Raw genomic sequence first — 24,650 nt, forward strand, 5'->3', positions numbered from 1 at the left:
CTTGCTGCTCACCGCCTCAATGATGTGTACTGTCATGTCAGCCGCCTGCGTCTTCGCTGTCTCACATCACGACAGACTTCAGACGGCCCATGAGATCACCATACATATGTTAAGCACGCCGTAAAACTGCAAACCTCCGAAAAACGGAGGGTGCATCCGTCTGATCCAATGTTGCACCACTTGCGCGCGGGCTGGGCATCAAAAAAGTCTAACACCCAAAAACTCTAAATAGGATAAACAGCTGTTTCTCCAAACATTTTCATTTACACACCGACAAAACGGCCTTCTTGGCCGAAACTCACGATGTGTCCGTACGGGCGTCGCAAAACGCCCACTGAACGGTTCGCACGGCACGGTCAGACGGTGGAAAGCCCGACGGTGCTCTCACGCGTCTCACCGCAACGCGGGCGAATGACGTCGCCAAGCATGTGGGCGACGTAAGAATATGCACGTAGGGACGAGTGGTCGCGAAAAATGTTTGAACCTTCTTTAATTCTCATTGACCCATAATAACCTTAGTCTGATCTATGTAACACGCTGATAAAAGCATATTCAAAACGAGGCGAAGTCTTGAATCGGGTATACCATCCTCTCTCTTAGTCATCCCCTTTAGTTGTCGACGGAACCGTAAATAGTCTCCATCAGAATACCTGAGATGATGGTTAGCATCGCAATGTGATGTTGGTGTTGGTTGGGTTGTAGACTTACCAGTAATCCTGTAGGGGTCGGCGTTAGAAGCGGGACGACGGTCCTCGAAGTAACCGTAGCCCTTGGCGGCGCATTCCCTGGGGATACGGATGGAAGCACCACGGTTGGCAACTCCGTAAGAGAACTGATCGATGGCTCCCGTCTCGTGGCGGCCAGTGAGACGCTTCTCGTTACCCTCGCCGTAGACGGCAATGTGCTCCTTGTGGCGACCCTCAAGCTTCTTGATGGCAGCCTCGATGTGCTTCATGCCACCCTCAACACGCATCTCCTTGGTGGAGAAGTTGCTGTGCAGACCGGCACCGTTCCAGTCACCGGGGATGGGCTTAGGGTCAACGGAGACCTTGGCGCCGAACTCCTCCGCAATACGGGCGAGCAGGAAGCGAGCGAGCCACAGGTGGTCACCCATCTCAATGCCGACGCAAGGGCCGACCTGGAACTCCCACTGGGCGGGCATGACCTCGGCGTTGGTACCAGAGATCTTGACGCCAGAGTACAAGCAGGCCTTGTAGTGAGCGTCGACGATATCACGCTGGACGACCTTGCCGGTACCGACACCGCAGTAGTAGGGGCCCTGAGGGGCGGGGAAACCGTTAGCAGGCCAGCCGAAGGGGCGGTTGCTGAGGTCGAGGAGAGTGTACTCCTGCTCGAGACCGAACCAGGGCTCGTGGGCGGCGTGAGCCTCCATGAGCTTGGCGCACTCATGTCTGTAGTTGTACTTGTTGGGGGTGCCGTCGGCGTTCCAGCACTCGGACAGGACGAGAATGTTGGGGGATCCACGGAAGGGGTCGGGGAAGACGGCGACGGGCTTCAGGTAGACATCAGAGTTGTCACCGGGGGCCTGGCCGGTGGAGGAACCGTCGAAGTTCCACATAGGAAGGTCTTCGGGGGTGTACTCCTTCTCCTTGAGTGTCTGTAGACGCACATTGTCAGTATCAATATTGTGAACGTGGCGTTATGATGCAAGTCTGGACATGGTAAATGCTCGGCGCGTGGCCAACTTTGGCCGGCAAGGCTGACATCATGCGATGCGCCTTGTCGTCGAACTGACGATGCTCAAGCGGGGAGCTCCAGTCGCTCATTCGGGGCTTTTGGGTCTCGGGCCCATCGCCAGTGGGGTCGTGACCGCTATCACGTCGCGCCGGCGGCTGGCCAACCGGCAAAAAGGATGCGCCCCGACGGCGAGCGGACAACGACGCCTCTAGACTTTTATTTGCAAGACCTGCAAGACCTGCAATACCCGAGATGCCGCGTTGAACCCTGCAGCTGGAGGCAAGGCGAGGCCTCGGAGTCGCTGCACCGGCCAGGTGGGGTGGGGTTCCTTGCAGAACCGAGTCGTGTGCGAATCCTGTCAGCCAGCAGCCCCGGCTACTGGCAATAACCAGAAGCCCAGCCGAGCAGAGCTGAGCAGGTACGTACAACGACCGCCAACCCAACACCCAATACAGCATCCGCGGGGCAGGCGGTGATTTGACCCCCGCCAAGCCCCAGTGCTTGCCGTCGCCGCAACCTGCTGCAGCAGCCCGCCTAAATCTCAGTCCGGGGCAGACTCGGAGAGACCCCGAGGCAATGATTCCTGAAAACACGGGGCCGCTTCCCCAGCTTTGTTGCGCCCGCCGCCGCAGGTCGTGAGAGGCATTAACCGGCTCAGCTGCACCGTGTGGCGGGCCAACGCTGGGAGAGGCGTATCCTTTTGCTCGTGTAAAGGATTCTCCGGCTGCAGCAGTGCGGGCGATTTTGCGGGCGGCGAACCGAGCCAACGCCCGGCGGGTGTGACAGAAATGGAAAAAAAAAGACTGAGACGCGGCTTATCGGGAAAAAAGACATACCCTTGACTTGGAGCGGGTCTCGCCGTCAGCATCGATCCAGATGTACTCGGCCATGATCTGGCCCTTCTGGTCAAGCTTCAGGTACTTGGCCAGCTACGCAGGTAGTCAGCATGTTTTGTTCTCGTGTAGATCGAAGCTGATGATGGGCTCAGCGTAGGCGGGTGGCTCTCACGGTGTTGGGGTTGGAAACCGTAGCAGCTTCTGTCGCCTGTTGAGGAAGTCATGTTAGCGCAGGTTCCATGTTGGATATTCTTCCGCAAGACCGCATCGACCACCAAGGGGCAGATCAACCAGTTCGCGTAGGAATGACGTGGGGTTTTCTGTGCAGAAAACTGTAGCAGGAGGAGGACTCACCATTTTTGCGGTTTGTGTGTGTGTAAAAGTTTAAAAAGGAAGAAGTTGGATGACAAGCTCAACGGGTCAATTGAGGATCGAGGAAAGGTTCAAGCAGGTAGATCTATAGATCTAGAAAACAGGAAGACGAGAGGATATAGGATAGAGGATGAGTGAAAAGTAAAGAGCTGCGATAAGGGAACAGACGCCGGGGCGGTTGAGGGTTTTATGTTTTCGGTGGCCGTGTCCGGGAGGAAGGCATGGGCTGGGCGACTTGGACAAGGTGACTGGCGGCGATGCCTTTGAACCCAGCTATCTTGGGCGGGATATTGCGTACCTTTGCCGTACCGACTGAAGATGAACGTACCCGATCCCGCCAGGTACCATCAGGATACTTGGGATGACCGCATGCTGCCTCGTCTGGCCTTTGACGCGCGTGGTACAGAAGCGTACTGGGCAGGCCGGCTGGGTATTCGTACCGTCCAGAAACTGGCCAGGTTCCTCTCGCCTCTGTCCAGCGGGCGAGGTACCTGCCTTGCACACTGAGGTGCTAATGGACATGCCGCCAGCAGGTCCAGGTCTCGTCTCCAGCAGCAGCCCAGTAGTGGGTGTCCACTGCCCACACTTTTCCTCAGCCCAAGATAAGGCCTGCCCATCGCGGCTGCAGGGGTGTGGCTGGTTCTGGCTGCTGGTATCGATTGCGGTGGGGTGGAGGGGTGGGTGTGGTGGGGTGTGGACCCGGAAACAGCAGCCCTGTGATTCGCTCGCCAGCGCTGAGTTTGGGGGACCACAGATACATGCCACCTGTGGACGTGCCTTCACAGTGCTCCCAGGGTCTCAGAGACAGCGACATGACTGACTTTTTCCCGGCTTCAGGACCGTACTGGCCTCGTCAATTTGCACCGTCCGTCATCGTGCCTCTCAAGCGACGTACCGGAAAATGTACCACAGTGTCCCCCTCCCCGTCCAAGGCCCCGTCGGCCCTGTCCTGCACCAACGGCCGTCATGTCTCCAAGAGAAACGGAAATGCGACGGGCGGATCATTCACCCCTAAGGGTATCGTCGACTTCATCGTCGCCATGCAGCGAGCTCCTCTTTGCGCCTCCATCGAGGTGGTTTTGTTCTGTCAACCCTAGTCCCCAAGAGTCAGAGACCGCTGATAGGAAAATAAAATCCAAAACCACAGCCAAGGGTTGATGAAATTTTCGTGAAGCGTGTGACGATGACTTCGACATGCGCGCACAAGGGGGCTTGGAAGAAGGGCCCGAGGGGAGCCAGTCAGCTGTCGCCGGAGGCAACCCGCCTCCTGCAGTGAGGTACCTACGTAAGGTAGGTAGGTAATGTGCCTTTTTACGCAAAAATACGCAGCACGCAGCGCAGCATTCGACGAGAACCAGCAGCAGACAGCAGACCTGGCCTCAGCCAACAATGAAGAAAGAAAGCAGCAGTGACACAGACTGCCGTACTGCAAGTATTCGGTACCGTGTCACTGCCAAGCGCAACCCTTCCCGCGCCTCGAGGCCCCTCCAAAAGCGCGGTCCATCAACGCGGGGTACGTACCGGTACATTCGCGCCTGCCTCGTCTCGCTCCGCTGGGGCTGTTTCTATCCTTGGATCACCTCAGTTGCTGAGGTGAGGTGCTCGTGTGTCGAATGCTCGCTGTTGCTCTCGCCCGCCCGCTGGAAAGCTCTTTGGCCGTCGCCTTTGCCGTCGCTTGTCGCTGTCGCCTGCCCGTAGCTCCTAGCATCAAGGTGTGGTGGTGGTGGCTGTGGCACCGGCCGTTCAGGCTCATTTCAAAGGCTCCCAAACCAAAGGCGACTTGACTGAGTTATTCCTGGCTCTGTCTCACTGACAGTCCGCGGTCAGTTTCCCTATCGTTCCAGAATCCAGACCGCCCATCGCCTGCCTGCCTGCCTGCGAGCGGCAGCCGCAGCCTACTGGAACTTTGGCTCCCAGAAACGGCCGCTCATGAGTAAGATTTTCCACCACGCACTTGCATGCGCTTTGCTTGTTCGCGTTCCCGTGTTTCGTCCCATGCCCGTCTCCAGTCTTAATCTCCAGCAGATCTCATTTCTCCATTCCAGTTTCCAGACAAATCTCTAGTCAGGCCTTCCCGAGACAGCTTCCCAAACTTTAGCCTTTGTAGACAATGTTCGGCACGTACACAAAACGGACAACCGGCTCCGTCATCTCGGCCATTCCCCCGCGCTCAACGCAGGACTAGACAGGCCTTGACCCTCGTCTGGCGGTTGTGAATACCCCGAGAGAGGAAGAGACCGTCGCTTGCACCTATGAAGGTTCCGCGCCGACGATCGCCTGGCTGTATTGCGACAACCTGCATATTCCTGGCGCTGAATTCTCGGGGCATTGTGCGCTACCACTTGGTTTTGGGGGGTATCGTGAGGTACCGAGACTTGACTTTGTCCTTGGCCACGACCTTGACCTTGACACCCCCCGCCAGAGGACCCTAGAAGACGAGACATCGTGGCCCAACCACTCACAATCTCATCTTACCAGCACCGATATCGAAATGTCTGTTCATCGCACAAATCCTATTATCCCGCCGCCTGGCGCAACTGTCGCCGCGGCGCACGCCGTGGTGCGCTAATTCTCCTTCCTCATCAATCTCCCACCCTTGCCATGGCTATGCCTGCTGGCGGCACAGGTAATCATCCTCTAGGAGTTGCTTCCTTCGTGCCGTCTCTTGTTGGTCAGATTGGAAGCTCCGGCCTCGCCCACCGACCGAGTGCGCGGCGTGTCGTTCCACCCAATATTGACCGCGTCCCGGCAGTGATATCGAGACAGCCCTCTCAACGTTGACTGTCTTGCAGTTTGTGCGTCTCCGTTTGTGCGCCTGTAACCCCTCGGTGGAGTTAGAAACCTGACCCTTAATGCGTTTAAAGGTATCTGTACTTCTATGCGCATCTTGTGGCATCCCAATCAGGACCATTAAAACCCGTCCGTCACATCTCCCACTCAAAGCTATCGACACAAGTCGACCCATTTGTGATGCGGCGGCGAGGGGCAAAGGTGGGGTCGGTGTTGCTCCGGGCTAGACGTAGACACTCCGGAATCCAGACGTTAGATCTGGAAGTGTGGTCAGTGCGATGGCTTCGTTTGTCGGTATCCTGTGAGAGAAGCCGAGTTTACAACACGTCTCGAGTCATTTGGGGGGTTCAAGGGAACCCCGTATTGCGCGCTCACTCCGACAGCGGGAGGGCCATCTTCCCCAAACCTTCGGGAATCACTAGCAGCAGATAGGCCTTCCGGCCAATATTCGAGCTTCTTTTCGTCAGCGAACCCCCAAACTTGGTCTCCACGAAGCGACGACCATGTCGAAGCTATCTTCGGAGGCAGCGCCAATCCGCATGGGTATGGGCCTGCTGCCCTGCCGTGGCCCGTCTCCTGCAAGCCTTGAGTGAAATATCTGGCTGATATGCAGCCCCAAACGTCCAAGAGACTGCAGTATGCACAAAGCTGGAGTCGCCCAGCGCCCCAGGGAAAACCGCTGATTTGATGCTGCTGACCATATGGTCACCGAAGTAGATCAGGTCACCTTTTTGTTGCTCAAGTTCCTCGACAGGATCGAGATGCCGACCTGTCGTTGGTGATGTCGAGTCTCCAGTCAGTCATATCAACCACACATGCCCCTCCGATACGGCGGTATCAAGATGGGCTCCCACTCCCCCGCAAATCAGCACGCGACAAGGTAAGACCCGTACATCGTACGCGGCGGTATCTGTACCGCAGCACTCGCGGATAGACAATTACCCCCAACATTGTCATCCCAACATGCGCCTTGTGTCCGTCAACATTATCGGGCATCGTGTATCCTGGGATGCCGCTTGCCGTTGCCGCTCCCAGACGAAGTTCAAGTAAAACTTTGATGATTCCATTATGGAACTCGTTCTCCAGATGTGACCTGCAGGAGACCTCCATCCCGGGTGTCTCCAAACCATCAAGTGTGGGACGCTAGTGGATGGATGGCGCATTTTGCACTGCTGTCTTATCGTCGGGCGCTGATTGGTCGGAGCCCAAGTGCAGAATAATTGAATTCTCTCAAGAGCTGTTTCGGTTCCGTCTTCTCCTTAAAGGCAGACATTAATCGCTCATGAGGTCCTGATTGCTCGTTACGCTGTCGACTGCTAAGCACATTTACCTCTCTTGTCATTCGCAACTCCAGGTGACCTGCCACGATGCGCAGCTTCACGGGGTGTCGTTGGCCTCGGTGAAGTGTGTGACTGACCTGAGCTTACTTGGTGGAGAGCCGCGGTTGTGACATGGGGTCACTGCGAACCAGAAGTGCAGGCAAAGGTACCACCCATTTCGCCGCAGAAAAAAGGGTTGTCCACGGGCTAGTGCCGCAATGTTGGATTCTGGAAAATGTGGATGGAGCAGCCGTGTTGGGTTGGGCGCCGGCCCGGCGGGGAGGGGGTGAGAGTGGAATCGTGGATGGATGGATGGGATGTTGGCCGTCAGTTTGATTGACCAGCAGTGCAGAATCTGCCACTTTTCCCAGGGTCGCCGAGACCGGGCATGGAGCGGCAACGGCACCTCAGCGGCAACGCATTTGCGGACGGCTGGACGGCTGCCCCGACCGGACAAGACCGCGGTGTCCGTATCCCACATCGGCAATCGCCTCGACCGCCCCATACCGACCGATCCTTTCCTGCGGCCTCCTTGAACGCCAGTTCTGGGCTTGCTAGATGCGCTTCGCTTTCAACAACGACTGCTTTGTGTTGCGGCATTCTTTTTGCTTTCTTATCTCGAACGCATGCGAAAATTCGTCATTTCCCATCGTCCGAACTCTCCTGAACAACGAGGATTCGCCGGTCTCATCGCTGAGTGGTCGGCGTTGACACACAGTTATTGTCTGATTGGTCGGCGCCCACCCGCCACGATCGGGACTTGGCTGAACACTGCCGGGGCACCTGGGCGAGGGCATGCCAGGGACCCGATCGAGTCTCTCACGAGATCACAATGACGTCTTTGGGATGGTCGATTGGGTCCTCGACGATCCAGAAGAGCGGCGATAACATCATGGCGACGGGTGTGACCTCGTGCAGGACCCAGAACGGCTGATGGAGGCAATTCGGAGGGCCTCGGCCGGGGCATCGAGACCGCTTCCGTGACGTCGGCCACGGTGTACGGTACGGCAAGCGTCGGACAAGATTCGATTGAACGTGGAGACAAAGTTGTCACAAATTCGGGGTCTCGTGTCGCTGGAACTAGCTGGGAGTCTTCTTTCAGGGGAATGCATCTCGGCGCGGCAAGCGCCACATGGAGAGACCGAAGGCACTGCGTACAAGACAAGCCCGACCCGACGGCATGCGCAAGCGTTGTTGGCTCAGGCGGCTTGGAGCTCAGAGGTCAGACTCATTGTCCAGGCTCGGGTCCGGCTGCGAGCCCACAGCAGGGCGCAGTCGACATCGTCAACAGAGGTGGGTTGAGTCAGACTCGTGTTCGGCCGGCGGCGGCTCTTGTTTATTTTCGGACCATTGTCCCGGGAAGAGCGGTGGGCGGGCACTGCGATAAGGCAAAGTAAGGCTCGTCAGGAGGGTGTTCTGGATCTCCTAGGCACTGACCGGACTGGGGCTGCGTCTGACTTGTGATTCCGAGAGGGTGTTGCACTTGGAGAAAACAGTGGACTGTCGCCAGTGCGCAGGTCTTTGTATGCACACTGTGGGGGAAATAGGGGTTGGCTGGGTGAAGCTGAGGCGGCAAGTGCAGCCTCCCGTACGCTTCGACGTCGCTGCTTCCTGCAGGAACTGCAGCGAACAGGTCACATGATGTTTTGGTATTCAAGGAAGCTGCAATGGAACATCCTCAGATTGGAAAACACGCTCAGGCTCCTGTCTTCTGCCTCCTGCTTGCCTCGCGCTTTCTGTGTGCATGGACTGGACCTTCAGCTTGGATCGGAGTGAGACCGCCTGGAAAAACTGGGCTTGCCATCTTGTGACTGCCGCTTTGCTACATTGTTACGATCCCGCCTGCAATGGCGCTGCAACTGGCCACTCACCAACAGATCATCTCCGGGCCACCAGCAATGAATTGGACGGAGGGGGCTTTGGCTCGCCATTCGAGAGGCCCAAGATGGAAGCCAGACGTCGCTCGCCAGCAGGAATACTTCGCAAAGGCCCGGGCTGGCAGACGCGAGACCTCAAAGCCCGATATCAGCTCTATCTCGTTCTTCCAACGCCACCCTCCCAATTCTCCAGCCCAACCCCAGAAAAGCTCCCAAGCGCATCACGCGCCCTCGACGCCGCACGTTCAAAGTCAGCTGGGCCATCAGAGCAGTCAAAGACGACCTGGTTACCGGAGGGACTCGCAGCAACTGCAGCGTGGAGATGTCCATGTCGGTGGCTTTGTCAGCGCCCGGTCTCATGCAACCGTGAACCAGAATGCCAAGAGACAGCGCATAGCAGATCCTGACGGCGCCTTCGAGAACAAGAGGCGCAGGCTACTGAAAGTTTCAGACTGGGCAGGTCTCAACATGCAAAAAACACTTCCCATAGAATTCCCAGTTCACGAAAATCGGGCGCGCCAGGTGTGGAACTTTCACAAGAAACAAGACACGAGAGATTACGGCCCTTTCGTGGACAGAAATGGACATCCCGCACAGGCATCGAGATTACGCCTGCTTTCACAACAGGGCAGCACACACCGTGGAACTCCCAGCATACACATCAGAATCGGGAGCGACGTTCAGAATGGAGGATCAAGCCAATACACTATCAGCAGTCCTTGCAAGAGACTCTCCGGGAACAGGCCTACGTCGAAGAGTAAACGTTGGCCAGGCTATGAATCGTCAGCAGGGTCTTAGGAAGCCTTGCGACGTCAGGCTGATCAGCCTGCAATGCAGAGACATTCTTCTTCGGCTCGTGACCGCCAGTCAGCCGTGCACGGGCTACGAAGGAATCGTGACTACCAGGACCATGACCATTTCGCTGTTGATGGGCTTCCGCAGCCATCTACTTCAAGGCACTTTCGACGGGAGGGCAGTAGCCTACGAGTCGAGGCTTCGCCGTCCGTCGTGCATCAGCCAGTACCACGCAGAGTTAGTCAACTGTTACTGAAGGACAGATCTGGTGTTCATTTTTCCGAGATCGAAAGCACTGCCGGGGAGATTGGGCAACGTCCTGCACCAGCCGTTGCTCCCTCAGAGATGAGAGATGATCAGCGTTGGCAGAACATGCTCAAAGCGATGGAGGGGCATTCCGAGAATGTTGAAGAACAGCACCTTGACAAGTCTGGCGCCTATCCGCAAATCAGTCCTGGCATCAGCGAGTTACTACGCACGAGCACATCGCCAGTCTCAAGCATGAAAATGGGGGAGGGGCATGAGGCGATATATGACGGCGACTCAATGAGCAACGATTCCGAAAGCACAAAGCCAGAAATGAGAGACAAAGTTATCTACGGACCCAGATTCGATTATCCACCTATGAGTACTTCTTCTGACACCCGACAGCCCGATTCCCGCCAAGAATCGAGCGAGGCAGATGACCAGGCGCTTGCAGCTATCGGAAATATATCGCAAAGCTACCATACGTCGGATTTTTCCGGCTCTTCAATGCGGTCATCACCTCCCCAGCAGCTTGCAACGGATGCGAACTCGCCTCTCCGTGCTTTCCCGGAAGAAAATGACCTCGATGACCAGCCTACGGATGAAGAGCCACGCATTATCATCCGCGATCATTCATCTGACGAAGACTTAGGCAACTTTGCACCCCATGTTCGAAGCTTGGGAAGGGATCACGAGATCCGGGACGGCCGATTGACCAGCGAGACGAAGTTGGACCTCGACAGCACTGCACAGCCTGACGAACTTCAGAAGCCTATGTTTGCGTTTCAGATCATCCAGCCGGAAGGGAATGAACCTCCGCTAGTGGTTGACAAGGCGCAAAGGGAAGCAGAAGAGGAGACTGCATGGATGAACTTCATATTTGACGGTGACATCGACGATGCTGAAAAGGCTGCATTTCAAGAGGCGGCGCAAGAGGCGGCGCGAGTCATACGGCCTTCCAGCAGTGTTTCCGAGACCCCGATTGATAATTCAACCACTTCGTGCTCAAATCACTATGCGGAGACAGTGGCGACCTGTGGCACGTCGATCTTCCGGGGAGCAAACGGCAATGTTTTCTCCTCGAGGTTCTCTCCCGATCCACACTTCGGCCATCCTGCCAAAAGGACCCCGTTTCCTCCAAAGTTCTCCTCAGATCCTGACCTGAAACTTTCGAGTGCTGTTGCGGAAAGGAAGCATCAGACATATCACGATCACTCAGAGACTTACCGACACAGTATTCCAGATGACGAGACATCAATGAGAGGAGCTTCATCACAGCCCGGTTACTCTTCACGCACCACCATTGACAACATGACTGATGGCGCTGCTTCGCAACTAACCATAGACAATGCCTCAATTATCGCCCAAGCCCCTCAATCAGAGGCGAGCGAGGAAGCTGCTTTCACATTTACACAGCCCAAGAATTTCATTGGCAGTCGAGTTACCTCAGCAGTCCCAATGTTGATGACATTGCGCAGCACCAAGTCAGGTGCACCAAAGAAACCCAGCAAAGGACGCAAGAAAGGGGGCCATCAGCCGCAGGCAAAGAGATCTCAACTCCACAAAGATGGCAGCGCTTTCATTCGGGCTCTTCCCAACTACAACGATGATCCAATTGATGGTTCAGATGATTAATGAGGGGGAAGTCATGGTATCTTGGAAGGGCATCAGATTCAATTTTGGGACGCACGGCGTATTATGGCACTATAAAAGGCAGAAACGAACTTGCGGGGCATTCATTGACATTCGTGGGATATCAGCGGCTTTTGGAACCAAAGCTCTATCTATTCTAGGCGAATCATACATGTGCAATGCAAGAAGAACCTTTGCAATGGTATGAATAACCCCCTGAAGTATGTGCTTTTCTTCCAAGTCCATGCAAGCTCAGTAATGTGCTCAGCTGCATCGTCCTTCACCGCCACCTCCAGCCAACCAATTCCATCATCTCCTGTCTTCCATCATCTCCATCATCTCTCGTCTTCTTCTTCTTCTTCTTCTTCTTCTTCTTCTTCTTCTTCTTCTTCTTCTTCTCCGTCTCCGCCGTCTTCTTCCCATCTCGTCCGGGTGGTATTCAGGATAGAATACGGCCCTGCTAAGTTCCTCGACTACTCCACAAACATCGCACGAAACCCCTTTTGGTATGTTCTCTTGCGCATGGTGAATGACACGCAAGGCGCTACCGACGACGTCAACATCCGAGAGGGGTGGCTTGGACAACATTTAAGTCACGTTATTCGTCGAGAGCCAGTGCATGTGGAAGAGCCAAGAAAGCTGATGTTTGAACAAGTCTATGTAACTGAGCACCGAAAAGTACATACATCGAAATTCTGCAGAAGAAAAACAGACCATCCCAGCAACAAAAAAAACCAGATCCCTTGAACAAAACCCCTTGTGATGACAGCAGACTTCAGCGCCAGGCCGATGTCGAAAGCGACAACGCGGAACACAACCCCTGTTTTTCGTCGGTGGCCTTGCAACGGGGGCATGGTGGCCCCCCGCAGATCCAGCTCGACTTTCGTTTTTTGGTCTCATGAAATCATGCGGTCTATCTTTTTCAGTGTGTGTGTGTGGAAGTGACTGGGAACAAACAGCACCCTCGGTCAGTCAGCAGCAGCACATGGCTTAGAAGAAGCCGAAGGCGCGGCCGTGGCGGCGCTGGTGGTGGGCCACGGCGGCCTCGCGCTTCTCCTCGGAGGAGCGCTTCTTGGCGGCGGGGGCCTGGGTGGGGACGACGGAGACGGTCGCGGTGAGGACGGAGGTGACGGCGGTGGGGCAGCTGGACGCGGTCACTGTCACCGTGACCGCGGACGGGCAGCTGCCCTCGTCGCCGACGCTGCCGCCGTTGCCGGAGCCAGAGCCGCCAGAGCCGGAACCAGAGCCGCCGGAGCCAGAGCCGGATCCAGAGCCACCGGATCCAGAGCCACCAGAGCCGGAACCACCAGAGCCGACGCCAGCGCTGGGGAGAGCGGATGCGATGGTGGTCGCAATGGCGCCGGTCTGGGAGGGGCTGATGGTAACAACTCCGGTCTTGTCTCCGAGGGTCACGGTAATGACAGAGACTTGACCAGCGGGAGGAGCAGTAGGAGCGGGGGCGGTCACGTACACCGTGGTGACCTTGGGAGGAAGGCCGCTCTCTGCGGGAAGAGTAGAGACAACGGCGGAGGTGACCGGGGCAGTGCCGGAGGGGCCTGCGGTCGGCTGGAGGGTGATGGTGACCAGAGACACGACGGGAGAGCCCGAGGGGGGAGCGAGGGTCATGGAGATAACAGAGGTGACTGGCTCGGAGGCGGCCGGGGCAGAGGGAGCAGCCGCGGGAACAGTGGCGGTGACGTAGACAGTGGAAACCACGGGCTCTCCTCCAGGGGTAATGGCGGGAAGGGTAGAGACGACGGCGGAGGTAACGACGGATCCCTGGTCAGAGACGCCGGGCTCGTTGGTGGGAGCGGGAGGCTGGCCAGTAACGAAGATCGTGGTGACCTTGGGGGGCTGTCCGCTCTCAGCAGGGAGAGTAGAGACAACGGCGGAGGTGGCAGCGGAGCCGACAGCCTCAGAAGCGGCGCCACCCTCGATAGTCTTGGTGATGTACACAGTCGACACAATCTGTCCGCCCGTGGCATCGGGAACCGTGGTAACAACAGCAGAGGTGGTAACGACAGCAGAGCTAGCCACAGCATCGGCGGAGCTAACGGCGGTACCCTCAGGGGCAGAAGGAGGACCACCGGCAGAGCGAGTGACGAAGATTGTGCTCACAACGGGCTCGCCTCCAGGAGTGACGGCGGGAAGGGTGCTGACCACGGCAGAGGTAACGACGGAGCCCTGGTCGGAGACGGGAGGCTGGGGCTCGTTGGAAGGAGCGGGTCCGCCAGCAGAGCGAGTGACATAGATGGTGGAAACGATCTGGCCTCCAGTGGCGTCAGGAACAGTGGTGACGACGGCAGAGGTCGTGAGGGAACCGACAGCCTCAGAGGCAGAGCCAACAGCCTCGGAAGCAGCAGGGACCTCAGCAGAGCGAGTGACGAAAATCGTAGAGACAACCTGACCGCCGGTGGCGTCGGGGACGGTGGTAACGACAGCAGAGGTGGTGAGAGCAACGGAGCTGGCGACGGCGTCGGCGGAGCTGACAGCGGTACCCTCAGGGCCAGAGGGGGGAACACCACCAGCAGAGCGAGTGACGAAAATGGTGGAGACGACTTGGCCTCCGGTGGCATCAGGAACGGTCGTCTCGATGGCAGTGGTCTCAACGGCGGCAGTGGTCTCGGGGACGACGGCAGTCTGAGAGGGAGCGGCAGTCAGGGAGACGAAGGTGACACCACCGGTACCGACAGTGGCGCCAGCATCAGGAGGCAGAGTGGTGGTCGCGATAACAGAGCCACCATCAACGGGAGGAACAGTGCCGGAAGGAGGAACGACAACGGTCTGGGTCAGGGTGACAGGGACGGAAACAGTGACAGTCGTCTGCTCGTTAGCGGCGTTGTTGCAAGCGACAAGCTGAGTCTGGCACTGGGTAACGGCGAAGTTCTGTCCGGCGACGCTCTGGCACTGGGTGAACTGCATGTTGCAAGCGGCCTTGCAAGCAGACTGGAACTGGCCGAACTGCTGGCCTCCGACCTGGAAACCGCCCTGCTCGCCTTGCTGAACAGCAGGAGGAGCGCCACCGAGACCAGAGATGAAGTTGAAGAAGGTTTGCTGAGAGATGATGATGATCTTGGGCTGCTCAATGATGGTCACAGGGCTGGCCGTGACGGTGCGTTCGGTTGTGATAACATCGGTGACAGTGACATTGTTGTCGTTCGTGGAGGTGACGGTGGCGACCTCAGTGAGGGTCGTGACGGCAGGGACCGCCGGGGCCGAAGTGTTGAGGAAGATGCCGGTGGGCGCAGCGGAGGCGACCGCATCACCAGTGCCGGTCGAGATGCGCGGCGGGATGCTGATGCTGCTGAGGATCGGCGACGGCTCAGCTTGACGCTTCTGCTTGGCGAGGCCAAGCTCTGCCAACAGGCAGACGAGGACGGCGGATTTGAGCAACATGGCGAATGATCGTGAGAAGTCGAAGAGGAGCGGTTTGCTAAGTGGTTGAAAGTTGGATCGGTTTGTTGGGAAGGAATGGACTGAAGCAAGGGCCCTTCAAGGGTGTGACGGGCGACTAGCACCTGGAAGAGAATGACAAAGTTCAAAAAAATGAACGGGAAAAGAAAGAACTGGCAAGAATGTACCAAATGATGGAGAGCTGAGGCTGCTGAGGCAAGAAAGAACCCTCCTCGAGAAACGGGAAGGACGACCATCTTTAAAAGCATATGGCTCCCAGTCCAGCCGGAGGAGGCTCTCCCATGCCAAGGGCCGTCGACCCTTCGATGGATCGGGCATGCCTCCTGACCCAAGCCTGCTGGCCTGCTAGCTAGCTGTAGGACGGGTCAACCATCGCTTTGGGTTAGCCATCGTGAGACGTTCGGGCAGAGAGCGGGCAGGCGGCGGGGCTGGGGTAGGGGGATGAGCTTATCGTCGTCTGGTGTTTACGATTCCAAGAGAGGGGTGGTGGAGGGGAGTGGAGGCGCGAGACTGGGGGCGCGAACGGAGTTTTTGCCCTGGCAGGATCGATTGAGGGATTGGTAGAGCAGGCTGGCGGTTTGGCGTACATGAGTGTTTCCCGAACAGTCGATGTGAAGGCTGAAGGCGGTGGTGGCTGGAATGACGGGGGTCGACGGAGGAGATCCAAGGATGAGCGGGGATGTGCCTCAATGTCTGTGGGTTCCTCGGCGGAGAGGGTGCGTAAACGGCATAGTCAGACCGAATGGCAGGGCCTATATCAGACTTAGCAGAATGCGCGTCTCCTCTGCAGCTGTGGTGGTGTTGGAGCGGAGCTCAATAAGTGAGTTTATGGGACGGTGATGAGATGCCGTGCAGAATGCAACGGTGGCTGTAGATCCAAATGTTGAATTGAAGCCACAACGACGACAACTTCAATCGTGTTGACTGTATGCACGGTTGGCATTTGCAACTTTGCAAATGATCGTCCCGTAGCGTTCCCGCAAAGATCGACGACCGTCTACCGCTCTCTCTCATGCCGTCCCTTTCTCCTCCCTTTTTTTCTCCGAGCCGTGTCTGTAAAAACCCCACCCCAAAGAGACTATTTCGACAGTCCAAACAAGGCAGGCAGAAACCTCGTTTGGTCGGGAGAAACGGTGGCGATATGTGGGCTTGCTGAAAAAGCAAACATGGGATCAGGGAAGGAGAGCCCGAGCAAAGACTTCTTTGGCCAGGGGAAGCGGTTCAACGTCTGATGTTGTGGTCCAATAGCATCAAGCTTGAAAGAAAGCTCTGCGGGCATGCGCATAGCAGTCCAAGGAGGCGGCCTGGCAGCAGGAGATGTCGAATGGAGGCTCAGGGGCAGCGGGGTGGAGGAGGTGAGGTTCACTTTGAGTGCCCAGAAGAAGGGGGTTCGATGGTTCAGGAACCAACTGACGTCGGGATGGTGCCGGTCGGGGATGCGCATGATTTTCGAGATCAGTGAGGATCACTCGGAGAATTACAGCCAATCGGGAGACACTTTGCAGGGCGCTAGAGAGGTCCGCTCTGCAGTCTTGATTATCTAATGCCCGCCAGAGACCCACTTGGCGAGTTTGAAGATGGCAGCGGCCTTCTTGCCCTTCTTGCCCGTCGCAGCTGCTTTCTCTTCATCCCAAACATGGTTCGCCCCCTTGACCCAGCTGTTCCTGTTTCAGCTGATCTTCCAAAGGGGAAACTCAGCCTCGTCCCAACTCCCCTTTCTGTGGCTTCTCGCCTGCAGCGTTCCAGCGAACACGGCGAACTGGCCCAGGCCCCTTGTCTCTTGCTTGGTCGACATCCACCCCGAGCCACCTTGCGATCCCCGTCCCTCGATTTTTTCACCGAACAACCCCAGATCACGTGTTGGCTCTCCTCCCCTCTCTTCCCCCCTTCTTCTCCTGAATCCAGGCCGCGGTTTTTCTCGGCCGGTCGACGAAGGCTGCTCCAATCCTTCCACGGCCGTCCGATTTTTCCATCTGATGTCATGTCGTCCGACGCCCTGGTCCCTGACCCCTGCACCGGTTTCACAAAGGCTAATTGCAGGAGTCGTCTTTCGTGCAGACTTGGGACGACTGTGGACTGCACGCCACCCAACCCTTCCCTTCCTTTCGTGATTTCTCCGATTGTCATAACACCGATCCTGAGGAATAGCATAGTCGTCCCGCCGGGGCGAGGTCATATCCAAGAGTCGCACTCAATAACCTGCTCTCGAGCCTCTTCTCTCTCTGGTGTCTTAAGGGCATGGGTTGTTGTTTTGCGGCATATGTTCGCGGAGATTATCCATTGCAACCTCTCCCATGAACCCCTCACGCCGAAACTTGGCTCATCGACCGCGCGGGCAGCCAGACGAACTTTCTGCCCTCTCAACCCAGCTCTCTTATGATCAGCACGATGCTGCTATGATCCGCGACACGTCAGTGAATAAGGTCTGGCTTGTGCGACCCATGCGGGAGATCGCAGCAGCACCCCGATCCACCACCAGCACCCCTCGGTCTCGACGGTCTTCCCTTGTCTAAACAATTGATTGTTTAAAATTACGGAAGGGGCCATCAAGCATTTGGATGAGACTGCTCTTGTAGCATCATCCCCGAAGAGGTATGTAGCTCACCAACGGTATAGACTCTTCTCGGCCTCCGCGAGAGGGCGTGGACTACGAATCCCTTCTCTTGGCGCTCCATCACGTCGACTTCTCATGGTGAACAATACCTGAAGTTTTCTTTCTTCTTCTTCCTGAAAATACGACTTCTGCCGGGCTCTTGGCGAGTACCCATCCGTGGAGCCGCCTCTCACCCTGGGATCTGTCCCGATCCGGCTGCATTGCGCGTCGGCAACCTGGCAACTCGTCGACCTCCTCAGAATGCATGCATACCGAGGCGCCGATGGGTCTCTTTCACTATTGCTTTTCATTTGAGGTTATTGGCTTTAGAGTGCCAGTCGAACCAAAGCTGCATGTTCTCCCATGTCATACTCCTGAAGACAACCCGCTGCCGCCGACACAGGGTTACATCTTGCTGTCGCCGCCCCTCGATCGCCCGCGCTAGTGCTCAGGACTCAGGACTCACTCCCCCGCCAATATCTGCCTAATAGCTTGGATGAACTACACTGGATCTTCAGACAAACTCTGCTTCATCTGAACCTGCAAATACCCTGGTGGCAATAGTGTTAGCGGGCTGCGAGCTGCAGGGTCCCACGGTGTTGGTTGGGCTCATGGTGCAACGGAAGAGCCAGCACCGCCTCGAAGGCACCAAATCCCCTTCCTTCACTTCCATCCACCACAGGCCGTTTTGTTCCAGCCTGTTTGTGGAAACGAGACGGCGGCGCCTAGCCCAAACGTCATGCAACCGCCACCGTCAGATTTAGCAGCGCGGGAGATTCGTCCAGACCGCGGGACCGAACGAACGCCCCCCTCAAGACGCCCTTGGAGCCATCAATCAGCCCTTCATGAAAGCCACACTTTGATTTGAGGACGCTCCCTTCCTCTGGCTGGAAGGTGCCCTGCCCTGCTGCCAGCGCTCGGGGAGTTTAGTGATAGAGCATAAACTAAGAGCTGGGGTCGCCGCTGCGCCCTCCGACGATCCGGTCTGGAACAGTTTTCTTCTTCGTATGAGGGGGTTTTCCGGGGTTTGCCCACACAGCCTGCCTCTCCCTACATCGCTACTCCCCTTCCCGTCCCACTGGATACGTCATGTTGGAGGGTTGATGTCGTGATCATCATTTCACATGGCCGGTACTGAAGAACTGCGGTGCCACCTCAGTCAGTTCGAACTGATACAAGCCACACGTTCTCGAAATGGCTCATCTCATCAGGAGTTCTTACACCTGAGGCGAGCATTCTGGTGCGTTATTTCTTATTCAGTGTCAGCCACCCTCTTCCGCTTGAGTCAAGTGTCACCGTCTTCCTTGCTAGCCTCGCCTTCCTTGTTGCCCCTGCTGTCGCCGTTGTCCCCATCGTTGCCGTCGTCTCCGTTGTCTTCGGTCTCACCGTAGTCCTTGCTCTCCTTCGCTATTGCTGCAGCTGGCACTGCTATTCTTCCATAGAGCGTTGCGGATCAGTGTCAACGGTTTGCTGTTCAAGATACTTTCAATCTACGTTGAACTCTGGAAACCCAACCTGCTGCCAACGAGCCGCAAGCGTAGTTGCAGAGACGTTCCGCTTCGCAGCCACCCTTAGTCACAAGACAAATCGCGACATGGTCAATAACTAAATCATGAATCACCACCGTCGTAGTTTCTAGCCGTTTCGGTATGTGGGTGGTCCCCCGCCTGACATGTATCTCGGGGTCCTGCGTCAACCACACCGAGCTTGCCTAAACAGGGGGGTTGACGTATATCGCTCATCGCAGGCTAAGCATAACAAGCATATCAATGCTTGTCAACGACTTTAACATGAAACTGCCGAATTCTGCGGTCCACCTGAAGCTAGTGTTTTCTCATGATGATTCGAAAGAGGAGCGCGAGAAAGTCAGTGGGCTTGGCAGCACAGCGTTCGGAACCTTTTGACGCTGTATCGACTTCACGTTGGAGTGACAGAAACGTCTTCGATCCATATAGCCAGCATCTTGTATGAGAGCTTGGGAAGAGCTTGGGAAGAGCTTGGGAAGGGTTTTGCCCAGATGTGTGGGATTCAGGTTTGCTTTCGGAACGGTTGCAGTCTTAGACATTTGAGTGTACTGTGGCTGCGTTGCATGAGCCACCAATGTGTGTCCATGGGCGCTTGGCTGGAAAAAGAGGGTCGTCGGTGAAGCAACACCGTGATGCGGCATGTCTGAAACTGCGCAGATACTCTCACCAGTATTGCGTATTGAATCAGAATTTATCTTCTCATCGAGATTCGAGGCTGAGCTCAAAAGGAACTCAGGCATATTCGAGACCCCAAATCTCGCTTGCTATTCTCTTATCTAAGTAACGTGTAGTCACGTAGGTATTGAAGACCGACTTTGTCTTCATGATCAAAATATCTTGAGAACGTTCCTGCTTGAGAAATCTCCCCTAGCCCGCATTGATGCCTATTCAAACCCCGACGAGGCGGTTTTCTTTTCAGAAGCGAATCAGACAACATGTTTAGTTTGGTAAGGATGTCCTGCGATTCCAACTGAACTAAACGCGGGTCACATATTTTACCTTGATAAGTCCAAATTTGACGGTGAAGCAACATCGTTCGGATACACCTCATACTACGTCAACAACAAACGACAACAGGCGACGACGAAAGACAGTTTCAGGCCTAGCCCCAATCGTTCAAGAGAAGAATGTGCGTATGAAGGATTGAGTCAACGTCGTTCTCATGAGCTTATCATCCTTCTATTAAATCGCACCTGCAAAGAATCTCCGCCCTACAAAGGATTTGTTGTGATGAACAAAATACCCCCAACTTGGTGACTTAATTTGTAAGTGTTTCCCCACTGAATCGAGTCCCGGGCTGCAAACCGCCGACCTGGCCCCGTCCAATGGTACCGAAAGAAGTAGAACGTACGAGGATAGGGGTTCCGCTAACCACAGGCTTTACTGCGTGTATATGCATTGTTGGCGACATGGACTGGAAGACCACATGAGTAAAACTTAACTGTAATGAACTGCTGGATGCACCAGAAGTAGCCAAAAGAAAGAAAAAGAAAGAAAAAAAAGGTCGCCGCTATCGTATGGGAGCTCTTACATGGTGCTATAAAGCAGGCAACTCAGCGGGGTTGGAGAAGGCAGACAAGGAATGCAGCAGCTCTGTTTTCTCCAAACACATCTTCTCTTTCAGCGTAATCATTGGCGTCGTGTTTAATCGAGACAATCTCCTTTTCGTTCACTAACACCCTCTGTCTCTTTTTCAGCGGCTGCAAATTATGCCTCGTGGCGCGTTGGCGTCATGCACTGCTGTTTCTCTCTGTTTATTGCCGTGGAACAATTCATATCGACTGGAAGTTCCATTATCTTGCTGTCAAGAGCAGGACTATGTATGTAAGACGTCACAAAAGCTGCGTTTATCGTCTCTCTCTGAAAGACTCAAGCTGACAGCATGACGTCCACTGACTGCTTTTCCAAAAGGCACTTCAGGCCTCCACTTGGAGATGCGACATCGGTCGCCATCATGATTGATCACATGTAATATGAATAACATGACAGAACTGAAGGAAGACAGATATCACTTACTTTAGTTTAAGGGACCATATCCTCCTAATGACTGGGCAAGATGATAGTTTTCTTCGCGTGGATGGCTCTCTACTGAATATATCTATACCACTCTGCGAGAAGTTTGATCCAATTGTGGGTGGGGGTCTCATCTCAGAAGAACTGACTGCCTCAATTTGTACAGACTTCTGTTGGATGGCTGCACTGGGCTTAGTCGCCGAATAAAAAAAGCATGACGTGCCCTCGATGCTCACCAAGGATGAATAGATGAAGACCTGAGAGAGCCAAGTGTAGAGAAGTTGCCCGCCCTTGCTATTCTCTAGATGGGAAGACTTCAAAATTCAGACGGTAGTCGTAAGTGCTGGAATTTGCTGCTCCTCAGTGTCCAGCAGCTTGTTATTCAGCTGAGAAACATGGAGTTGACGAAGCGGAGCTCGAAATGCATATTCTCAAGAGTCTAAAAACAGTGAACTTCACGAAGATTACTGTTTCAAAGTCTTCTAACCTAATTAAGTTGAATTCCTAGCGAAGACCTAGTACGCTATGCGCAGCTTGTGTTGACGATTGAGGTTGGCTAATCCGCACTTACACGCGGCGCTCGGCCACCAATGTCTCCACAACAACATGCGGATCCCGCATGAGCCCTCCTTCCGCACCACTCGTCAACGCAGAACGCGATCCACTATCCTCGATAGTCTAGTGGTGAGGATATCGGCTTGTCATTCACACGATTCGCCGGGGACCGGGGTTCAATTCCCCGTCGAGGAGTTTCTCTTTTGCTTTTTGCTGTCTTTGCGTCAATGAATTGTAATGACACTTGCACGTGCGTAACGCATCATGTGGATTTGGCCTACCTGTGCACGTCGATTACCTCGCAACTACAAGTGAAGTGAACTAAGCCTTGTGGTGTGGTGTGACTCTGCACTGCGACTTACACAATGGCCGCTTTAAAAAGCAAGATGCTTTCTTTTTCTTTTGTCCAGGCGATCGATCCTCAGGCAATGTTTTGGGCGTGTCGGTAAGTTGCGACGCGTTCCTAAGGGCTGGAATAGCATACAGCGCGGTCGCCGTCTCATCATGTATGTCGTGGGCTGTCGTAACCATGCCGTAGTCATGCCCCTCTGTCTTCGCAGTATTCCCGTCGGATGTGCGATGATTGATAGGGGCTATCGAGAGGCTCCGCCGCTGTTTGTAAGAAGCAACCTGTTTGTGGTCATCGATATGCTTTCCGTTGAGAATATGACCGTAGCATTGAACCCAGAGGTTCAGTATCATCTGAGAATCAATGTCACCCATACTGTTGATTTGGCCCGATGAGGCAAAGTATGCTGGAAGCCCCCCAAAACATCAGGCTCTTATCCCCCGGCATGAGCAGAAGGCCTGACGATAAAAAGCGCACACGATGGAAAGAGTATTGCCATTGTCAACAACAATGTGCTGTTTCGGTTTTGGTTTTTTCACAAGTCAATGGACACGCGGCAGAAGGAAAGCTGTCCTCCAACGAGAAATTTAGTGATGCCGGCGCACTCAATGCTTGCCTACAATACAAGATTGTGATGGTGTTTTTCACTGTCGTCCCTGGGTCATCCTCTGTGTAACACCATATGCAACACGGCATTGAGCCGTATTCATACACAGGATTCAACTAACTGCTACCTCTTGTTCGTAAGAAGCTTCTTGAATCTTTCTAGCACTGTATCTGATCTGATTAACTTGTAGCTGGAGTATGTGAGGAAGCTAGTGACTGCCTAGTGGTTGAAAGTCCTAGACGACCCCTTGCGAGCTTTTTCTACAGCTGAAGCTAGGAAAGGAGGAGAGTCGCCAGCGCTGAGGAACATGTAACTCGTCATCAAAGGGAATATATACTGGGGATTGGCCGCAGCTTCAGTTAATTCGCGCGCTAAAATCTCGACCATCTCAGTAAAGAGGCGTGGGCTAAGGATAAGGAGTAGTATGGCCTTGTTTATGCTACTGTATCCTGGCGTATGGTTTTGGAACAATAATGCAGTGTTCCGTGAGAAGATTCTGATACCACTCAATCGCCTTGGCCTGACACTTATGTCGACGAAGATGATGGGTTTCCTGAAGCAGTCTTGGATTTCGGCCCTCACGTTGTAAGTGCCATCTGCCGTGGAGACCTTTTGCTTAAATTGATCTGCTATTCCCAACATTCTGCGCAGACCTTCGGCATTGTTATCATTGATATCTCGCTGCCGTTGGGTCTCTAGACGGCTTGAAGCCTGATCCTTCAACCCACGATCGACTTCCCGTTCCTCGAGTTTGAGCAATCTTCTTAATACGACGAAGAGAACAAGTCTTGTTGTGCCGAAGAAGCGGCTGCCCAGCAGAAGGGCACCTGCTGTCGACTTGCCGGCCGGATCGTCGTTCTCTAGAATGATTTGTGAATATGGCCCTAAGCTGCTATTTTGACTCCATCGGTGTAGGACCTCAAAATCTTTGGGCAGACCTCGTAGTGTAACGGTGTATCCTGTGTTCGTCTCCTGCCGCATGATATACTCCCCGTTTTTGAGAGCGTAGAGTTCTGTTGGCCGAGTTTTCACCAGAAGCTGATAGTCGACGAGTTTCAGAGGAAGCAAAGCCCGCACGTAGAATCCTTCCCTCGTCAAACTCAGAGGCAGGGCCACCACGCTGGCCGGCGCGTACTTGTCCTGGCACTGCAGGAACGCACACGGACAGTCTGGGGATGATCCGAGTGGTAGCTCCAATCTCAACCCTTTATTTGTGATGAGTGAGTGAAGGGTCGGCTTGCCAATGTTGACTCGTACTATGTTTTGGCAAGTCGAGAAGGCGTACGGAGACGTCGCCTAAAGTCCAGCAAATGTGGGTTTACGGTGGTAATCCAAAGCCAGTGGTCGCCATTACCACCAGCTTGTTCTGTTTTGAATCCCTCAAAGTTCCAGGCCAATATAGACTGGTCATCTGAATTCATCATAATCTGCTCTTGGAGACGGAGAAATGCTCTGGGGCCTTCACCGTAGAGTAGTGGCATGTTGATGTTGAATATGCCTAGGAGACAATAGGTAATGTCTTCCACGCGGGTCGTTTGTCTATTCGACGCCCAACTCATCATTTGTGCGATGCTCGCCGAGTCCATCGGCTATTGTGAAGGGCATCTTCCTACTCTTTCTGGTCCATGCCAGATGGAATATCCGCAAGATAAGTGTGGCACATTTGTGATTGCTTGACCAGCTCATCATAGAATTGATAGCTTCGGTAAGCTCTGCACTGCTAGTCTTGTCGATGCAGCACGTGTCAATCCATACATCCTCAAGCTTGTCTTCAAGAGCCAATTAAAGGGTTCTCCCTATCTTGGCCCAGCCTGACTTGTCGCGAACTCTGTTGTTTAAGAACTCCTGAAACGTGACTTCTTGCCCATCTACCCAAGTGTGTGAAAGGATGGCATACTTTGGAATTGCTTCGCCAAAGAACTCTTCCAATACAAGTGTATGTACGTTGACAAGTCGCATCTTTGGGGTCTTGGTGGACAAAAGTAGACAGACCGAAGTAGAGAATTGTCGGAATCAAACTGAGGTTTG

At 54.8% G+C, this 24,650-nt stretch overlaps 4 protein-coding genes across 4 annotated transcripts; 1 reads left to right on the top strand and 3 right to left on the bottom strand.

Moving 5' to 3' along the window:
- Positions 1–609: 609 nt before the first annotated feature.
- Positions 610–2,742, bottom strand: GCG54_00011188 (Glutamine synthetase; the record flags this gene model as incomplete). Its single annotated transcript, XM_045411097.1, has 4 exons — positions 610–650; positions 709–1,618; positions 2,535–2,627; positions 2,707–2,742. Coding segments are annotated over 4 exons (1,080 nt in total), but the record flags the coding sequence as incomplete, so codon positions are not given.
- A 7,060-nt stretch (positions 2,743–9,802) lies between these two features.
- Positions 9,803–11,568, top strand: GCG54_00011189 (uncharacterized protein; the record flags this gene model as incomplete). The annotated part of the gene is made up of 2 exons (XM_045411098.1): positions 9,803–9,924; positions 9,951–11,568. 2 exons carry the CDS (start codon positions 9,803–9,805, stop codon positions 11,566–11,568), a joined length of 1,740 nt encoding a protein of 579 aa, XP_045268156.1.
- A 987-nt stretch (positions 11,569–12,555) lies between these two features.
- Positions 12,556–14,961, bottom strand: GCG54_00011190 (uncharacterized protein; the record flags this gene model as incomplete). Its single annotated transcript, XM_045411099.1, has 1 exon — positions 12,556–14,961. One exon carries the CDS (start codon positions 14,959–14,961, stop codon positions 12,556–12,558), a length of 2,406 nt encoding a protein of 801 aa, XP_045268157.1.
- Positions 14,962–23,061: 8,100 nt separating this feature from the next.
- Positions 23,062–24,103, bottom strand: GCG54_00011191 (uncharacterized protein; the record flags this gene model as incomplete). Its single annotated transcript, XM_045411100.1, has 3 exons — positions 23,062–23,142; positions 23,205–23,768; positions 23,945–24,103. 3 exons carry the CDS (start codon positions 24,101–24,103, stop codon positions 23,062–23,064), a joined length of 804 nt encoding a protein of 267 aa, XP_045268158.1.
- Between the last annotated feature and the right edge of the window lie 547 nt (positions 24,104–24,650).

Source organism: Colletotrichum gloeosporioides (genome assembly GCF_011800055.1).
Source record: "Colletotrichum gloeosporioides strain Lc1 chromosome Unknown consensus_17, whole genome shotgun sequence".
Lineage (NCBI taxonomy): Eukaryota > Fungi > Ascomycota > Sordariomycetes > Glomerellales > Glomerellaceae > Colletotrichum > Colletotrichum gloeosporioides.